This window comes from Garra rufa, chromosome 15 (assembly GCF_049309525.1).
Source record: "Garra rufa chromosome 15, GarRuf1.0, whole genome shotgun sequence".
Classification (NCBI taxonomy): domain Eukaryota; kingdom Metazoa; phylum Chordata; class Actinopteri; order Cypriniformes; family Cyprinidae; genus Garra; species Garra rufa.
Genome location: NC_133375.1, coordinates 25,026,209 through 25,033,938, shown reverse-complemented (window position 1 = coordinate 25,033,938; position 7,730 = coordinate 25,026,209). Strand labels below are relative to the sequence as shown.

The window sequence follows — 7,730 nt, the reverse complement described above, 5'->3', positions numbered from 1 at the left end:
TATACATAATGGGGCTAAACCACTGCATACACTGAAACTAGGAGATTAACATTAGCATACTTAAATAAACATGTTGCACATCCTCTTTGGTAATTAATATTACATCATTTTTACAATTTAAGTATCCCAGGACGTATTTTATATTTAAGGCAAGTGTGTGCAAAGCCCATTATGGCTCACGGAAGTTCAACAAACACACAAACAGTTGAGATGCTTCCATAGGGAAACAGATCAAAACAAAACAAAAAAATCCAGGCAATGCAGTGAAAACATCTGGAAGCCTGCAAAAAAGAGATGTGTACATTGAGCGTTAAAAAAAGCGTCTTTCAGTTGTGTGTTTCTGAGTAGCACTACCATGCGGGTTTGTGCAGGCATGCTAACTGTTTGTTGGCTCAGTGAAGTCATCACAATCGCAGCTGCACGGTCATGTCTGCCAGGATAACAGGCTCCCGGGGTCTTTGGTTTTCATGCGCAGGGCCACCAGGCCTGAGGGCTTGTATTCAGACTCTGGTCCGGGCTCAAAGGAATGGGCCCCCAGGCTTCCTGGGAAGCCGTGGAGTGAGTATATCCCGTTAATGCTAGGGTGGTGGGGCGAGTGATGATGATGATGAGGATGGCCCGGAGATGCAGACATACCCATGAGCCCGGGTAGGTTGCCGTGAGGATGGGGGTAAGGGGTCATACAGGATGATGCCATGTTTTCCGCTCCCAGAACGCAACCGCTGGCCGCTCCGCCGGCACCTCCCGTTCCCGCGCTGCTCGGCCATAGGTTATTTTGCATCTGTGTGGACAGAAACAAAAAACACATTTTTTAAAAATATGTTTAATGCTAGCCCGTGCCACATGGCAAAATTGATGGCATTACTGTAATACACAATATAAAACTAAATTCAGTCTACGTTTATGACAACAACATAAATCATTATAATGTGCACTATGTCTTCAGCCAAACCAAAGGAACTCTCCTGTGTGTGTTAAAATACTAGACAAAAGCTACATTTTTGTTCTTGAGCTTTCTCTTTGGGTTCTGTGTTTGTGTACCTGGTATGCGTCGGAGCGAGGGAGAAGGGAGATGTCGTATGTAGCAGCAAAGTGGTTCCGCACCTCTTGCATCTTCCCGTAACGCTCTCTTTTCCTCCATTTGGCCCGTCTGTTTTGGAACCACACCTTGAGAAAAAATATCCAAATATTAAACTTAATCACTGATAAAAATATAGGCCTTGTCAAAATTAAACACTCTGCCTTAAAGAATAAAGAATTCAATGTATTTAATAGATGAGGAACATCAATATTACTGAACGCATTTAAATCTGTGCAAGGAACAGTCAGTTAGTATATGTTAACCAGATATTTTATCCATATTATCAGTTACACTAAGTTTATTTTAAAGAACTGAATACTTTTCATTTAGCAAGGACTTTTTACACTATATTTACACAACCAGTCAAAAATGTTCATGTTTTTTAAAGATGTCTCTTGCATTTATTTGATCCAAGGTACAGCAAAAACACTATTTTATTTTTTAAATAGTTTTACTATTTAAAATAACTGTTTTCTATTTGAATATATTTTAAAATGTAATTTATTCCTCTGATTTCAAAGCTGAATTTTCAGCATCATTACTCCAGTCTTCAGTGTCACATGATCCTTCCGAAATCATTCTAATATGCTGATTTGCTGTTCAAGAAACATTTATTATTATTATTATTATTATTATTATTATTATTATTATTATTATTATCAATATTTAAAACAGTTGAGTACTTTTTTCAGGATTCTTTGATGAACAGAAAAATCCAAAGATCAGCATTTATCTGAAATAAAAGCTTTTGTAACATTATACACTATACCACTCAAAAGCTTGGAGTCAGTTTTTTTTTTTCAAAGAAATTATATAAATTAATACTTTAATTTAGCAAGGACGCTTTAAATTGATCAAAAGTGACATTTACAATGTTACAACAGTTATCTATTTCAGATAAATGCTGTTCTTCCGAACTTTTTATTTATCAAAGAAACTGAAAAATTATATTCAGCTGTTTTCAACATAATAACAAATGTTTTTTGAGCAGCAAATATTACATGTGTATTTTACAATGATTTCTGAAGGATCATGTGACTGGAGTAATAATGCTAAAAATTCAGCTTTGAAATCACAGGAATAAATTACATTTTTATATGTGACCCTGGACCACAAAACCAGTCTTAAGTCGCTGGGATATACTTGTAGCAATAGCCAAAAATACATTGTATGGGTCAAAATTATTGATTTTTCTTTTATGCCAAAAATCATTAGGAAATTAAGTAAAGATCATGTTCCATGAAGATTTTTTTGTAAAATTCCTATTATAAATATATCAAAATGTAATTTTTGATTAGTAATATGCATTGTTAAGTACTTAATTTGGACAACTTTAAAGGTGATTTTCTCAGTATTTTGATTTTTTTGCACCTTCAGATTCCAGATTTTCAAATAGATGTATCTCGGACAAATATTGTCCTATCCTAATAAACCATACATCAATAGAAAGCTTATTTATTGAGCTTTCATATGATGTGTACATCTCAGTTTTGTAAAATTTAACCTTATGACTGGTTTTGTGGTCCAGGGTCACATATTCAAATAGAAAACAGATATTTTAAATAGTAAAAATATTTCAAAATGTTACTGTTTTTGCTGTGCTTTGGATCAAATAAATGCAGGCTTGGTAAGCAGAAGAGAAACTTACTGTTCAAAAACTTTTGACTGGTAGTGTATATTTCAAAAGTTCTTTTGAATTTTCATCACAAGTTCCACAAAAATCTTAAATAGCACAAAAGTTTTTAACACTGATAATAAGAAATATTTCATCAAACACCAAATATTATTACAGCCCATTATAATGATTTATGAAAGATCATGTGACTGGAGTAATGGCTGCTGAAAATTTGGCTTTTATTTTTATTTAAAAGTTATTTACAATCTAATCATATTTCATAATAGTACCGTTTTTGCTTTTTATCAAACAAATGCAGCCTCAAATTTTTGGAAAGCTTAATATTTATTTACATTCAGTTACATTACTCTTACATTCATAACTAACAACCTGTCCCAGGAGGTGGAGTCCAACACACCTGCACTCTTGCCTCCGTGAGCTCCGTCCTCAGTGCCAGCTGTTCCCGTGCATATACATCTGGGTAGTGTGTCTTCTGAAAGACCTTCTCCAGCTCCTCCAGCTGAAAGGTGCTGAAAGTTGTCCGGTTTCGCCGCTTCTTGTTCTTGCCTGAAAGGTCGATGGAGTCAGCGATGGAGTCTCCAGGCAACCCGTTGGACGGCTCTTTCAGTTTTCCACAACACTCTGAGTCTAGAGCGGGATAGCCAAGGGCCTTGGGTACGGTCTTATCTCCTGCTGACACAAAGAGAGAATGAGTGCTGGTCGGCGCAGAGTTACAGACAGGCAAGATTTGATCATTTAGTTTCTAATTAAACATCATTTCTGAGTTAATGACTTTTTTACGTATAGCCTGGATATTTTTCCACACTTGATTTAAACTAAATGACCTAAATGTCAAATAGATGAGTTTTACTCAAACAGCAAATAGAATTATAACATTTACATTTTATTATATAGAATTATAACGTATGAAGCAACACAACTTAAATTCCTTAAAAATAACTTTGCTAAAAAATAAAAAAATAAAAGATTTTTGATCTGTAATAAAGAACACTTGTTTATCAACAGTGGTTATGTAATGTACTGACTGGCCAGAAATAATGGTGTGTAACAGGCACATAAAATCAATTTTTTTGTTGTTGTTTATATTAAATAGTAGACTATTAAACCAACATTGCACACACAACATTTTCTCTTTCAAATATTCAGTCTATTTTTAAGTATTCCACGAACTTTAAAAAGGATACTAACACTGTCAGCAGAGCTTACTGTTTTGATTAAGCTTGAAACTTGAGATTGAATGGCTTGAGTTAAAAATCTATTATTGTAAGCTTAAACGCTTGCCTGAAAAGTACAATAAAAATGCATGTCATTACAAAATCTACAGCTATTACGATATGACAGGTTAAGAGGTTGTAAGAAGTAAAGGAATTTTGGCAAAAAAAAAAGTTCAGTTAAAATCACTATAATAATAAACATTATGCAAACAGGATGTGTTTGCTTTTCTCGGGAGAATATAAAGGATGGAAAGAGCTTTTTTTTTTCATGACTACTTTTTTGCTAAAAAAGAATGATTTTATGCGTCTTCTGTTACAATTCGTCTTTTTTTAACTGAAAAATTGTAATCCAATATTTGTATCCCTAATTTTCATGGAAAAGAAAGCAAAACACACACCTCAGTGTGTTCTCATGATAGTTATATTATCTTTTTCAAATATCCTCTTAAGATTTCTCAAAGTATGTCATTGAACAAGAGTGATTCGTTCTGGATATTGTCAAAATGATGATATTGTTTTAAACCATGATCGTCTAGTTCAAGAAAATGACTAAATTATGGCTTTAATTAGTACAGTAGTAAAAGCCTTGTTCTTGAGACATAATAAATCAATTATAATTTAAATAATCTTAATAAGCACATCTAGAATTGTCTCATATTGTTTGACAATGACAGTGTTGTTTGGTTTCCTCACAACAACTCCACTGTATCCATAAATTAGAGTGAAATTCTAATTTAGATGTTACTGTAGATATTAAAAACATCTGACCTAGGGTAATAAAAATCTCCAAGCAGTTTGCTTTAAACTTCAATGTCTGTCTTTGCTCAGTGATTAGGTATCAGGAATGAATAATGGCTCTTCGTAATGTTATTTTCACCAACACAGAGGAAACCATTTACTAGTGCTAGATAACTTTAAAGTGATGGTATTATAATATTTGATCTTATATAAATTAGAAGGCTACAAGAACTAAAAAAAATCTAAAATCGGTTTTAGGAACAGATGATAGTTATATAGGCTACTGTACTGAGATTTATCTTAGTGTCATACAGAACTAATGTAGCTACGCTTTTAAAGTTAAATATCTTCCAAAATGTCTCCACTGCCCTTTAAAATCCCGATAAATTAATAAAGATGACATTTTCAAAATGACTGTAAACATAACAAAAATTGCCTTTCTAAAAATATAAAGTAAGTGCAATGATGTATCGGAAAGTTTGACGCTTTAACCCCGGCACAAATGGCAGAAATTACCTTGCAGATAGCACGGTAAGCTAAAAGACAAAACAGGACGGAGACTCTGGCTTTGAAATGTTGTATTGGCCTCTAATTATTAAAGTATTGTCTTCAGCGCTAGGTCGTTCCGACCAATCAAATCCAGGCTGCATTTGTTTGACACACCCCCATAAAGTAAGGTCCCCAATTAAAAGCCTGGAAAACATATTGGCTCAACACTTCCCGAGATCTAAATTAAGTTATTTTAGAAATGTAAACTGGCTTGTTGACTTATGGAAAATGCTAAATATCGACATAAATGAATCCAAGGGCGTTCTGCAATTGAAGGAAAGTCGGTGTTCGTGTTTAGAATGTGTGACAGAATTATAAGACGTTTAAACCCAAACAAGACTAACCATAGGCTATGAAAGGCCTCAACACTGCGCACACGAATCCATAAAGAAAGTTATCTGACTATTGTTTCTAAGCATTGGGCCTACAAATCGGGATTTTTTTTAAGATAAGGCCTGCTATATAAACTACTTACGGTTAAATAAATTGTTCTCTCTCAGTTCTATAATGAGGAAAGAAAACGTTAAATAACAATGGTACAAAAAGGTAGGCTATTTAACCTCGTGTCTAAATAATGATTTATTATGCTAGAACTTTATAAATGCTTTTTTTAACCATAAAGTGGGAAAGTGAGGACAAAATGCGCTATGGATATGGTGAGCAGGCCTAAACTTTACTAAAAGACGCAGCTTTTACAACCTAATTCATTCAGCTGTTATTAAATAATTATAATTAATTTATAAACTTATTATAATAATATATTTACAGTTAATCATTTTAAGACACCTGCACAAAATAATATAAAATTAAACTAAGCTATACCAAAAAAATACGTTTGTAATTAGAAAAAAATATTTTTGAAGCCTATAACAGAACCACTTTAATAGCTAGAGTGTATATAAAACGTAATCATTTTACATTTTTACGTTTTATTTTGTGCTTATTCAGAAAACTATCTTTGAACATCGCAACGAATACGCTGATCTATAGACTTTAACATCGTTAACATTCGTGAACCAAAATGGTTTTTAACATTTTTTGCTGATCCTAAAGAGTTGAAAAACCATTTTATTGAGTGTGTTGCCTTATGTTTATTTTTCAGATGTTGGAGGTAGCGTTATAGCAACACTTTTCAAAAAAATTAACTGGTTTTAACTGGCTAACATAAACGAACAATGCACAATATATTTATTAGGCATACACTATTAATCTTTGTTTGCGTTAATAAAAAATACAGTCGTTCATTGTTTATTGATTAACTAATGTTAACAAGCACAACTTCAGATTTTAATAATGCATTAGTACATGCTGAAATTAACATTAACTAAGATTAATAAATTCTGTAGAAGTATTGTTCATTCTTAGTTCATATTAACTAATATAGTTAACTAATGTACCTTATTGTAAAGTGTTACCGAGATTATTATATAGAGAGAACTTGTCATTTCCAAAGTGTTTTAAAGTTGGATTCCAGATCGAATGAAATAGCCTACTGATTGACCGAAAAGATTAAAATCAGCACAAATAACTCCATGCTTGTGATAGAATTATTAGGAAATTATGCGCAAATGAAAAGTATTATTTATTTATTTTGTCACATTCCTACGCAGTATTAGTTGTTTTGGGCCTCTCAGGTGGAATATTGAAAAAGTTGTCTAAACGGATTTTGAGAATTATTATTATTATCATTACTACTACCACTACTACTACTGCTATTATTATTATGCGTTTATTATTGTTGTTATTACCTATTATTACTATTAGTCTACATCGTTTACAGTCTAGACGTTTGGAGGTTTTCCTCGCTGACATTCCACTACTGAGCTAGTTTACACTTACCATCTGAATTAGTCTCATAAAATGACGAGTTCTTCTCATTAATCGAAGGTTTGTGGTCCTGGTTCATATTTTCCAAATACTTTGTATGCTTTCCAGGCGAGGTGCGGGGAGTTGTAGTGCTGACGCCGTGCGTAAAGTCCGCAGAGCCGCCGTCAGCAAAGCGTCCCATAAAAAACTCATGCCGATGCGCTAGAGGAAGATGCGGAGACTTTTGGAGGTCGTCACACTGAAAGAAAGCGCCGGAATTATGCTCTAAACCCGGTGAATTCTCCGGCGTGATTCTGTTTGGAGGCGAGGAGAAAGACAGACAACTCTCAGTCTCCATCACCTCGTCCCGAGCACGAGAGCGCAAATAGTGGACTAGGATGCTGTTAACAGGGGACAAGTTAGTGTATGAGCAAGAGAGATGGCGATTTTTTTCCACCTCTTCACTTCGAGTGGGAGGGATTTAGAGGATCAGAAACAAAGACCCGTGAACTGGGAGGGAGAGAGTGAGACAGCGGTCTGATTCAATACGCCCCAAAATCAATCACGTGCAGCCCCTGTCAATTAACCGTTTACCTTCTAAACATTTTCTCCTAATAAAACAAAATTGTTATGAGAGATACGAGAATGTGATTAAATCGAGTAATTGTGACTGGCTGAGCACTTACAACTTTAAATCACCGAAGTG

At 34.1% G+C, this 7,730-nt stretch overlaps 1 protein-coding gene across 1 annotated transcript; it reads right to left on the bottom strand.

Annotated features, from left to right (window-relative positions):
* alx3 (ALX homeobox 3) lies at positions 1-7,417 on the bottom strand. The gene is made up of 4 exons (XM_073819730.1): positions 7,058-7,417; positions 3,115-3,386; positions 1,042-1,167; positions 1-781 (listed from the first exon to the last, which is right to left on the bottom strand). The coding sequence occupies exons 1-4, from the start codon at positions 7,380-7,382 to the stop codon at positions 425-427; spliced, it is 1,080 nt and encodes a 359-aa protein (XP_073675831.1). The 5' UTR covers positions 7,383-7,417; the 3' UTR covers positions 1-424.
* Between the last annotated feature and the right edge of the window lie 313 nt (positions 7,418-7,730).

Bases quoted from the DNA above. Each gene is read 5' to 3' on its own strand.
- alx3 (XM_073819730.1), bottom strand. From the start codon at position 7,382: ATGGAGACTGAGAGTTGTCTGTCTTTCTCCTCGCCTCCAAACAGAATC. The intron at 3,387-7,057 runs GTAAGTGTAAAC...TTGTGTCAGCAG, and splicing joins TTATGAGACTAATTCAGATG to GAGATAAGACCGTACCCAAG. The intron at 1,168-3,114 runs GTGTGTTGGACT...TTTTTTCTCAAG, and splicing joins TCACGGAGGCAAGAGTGCAG to GTGTGGTTCCAAAACAGACG.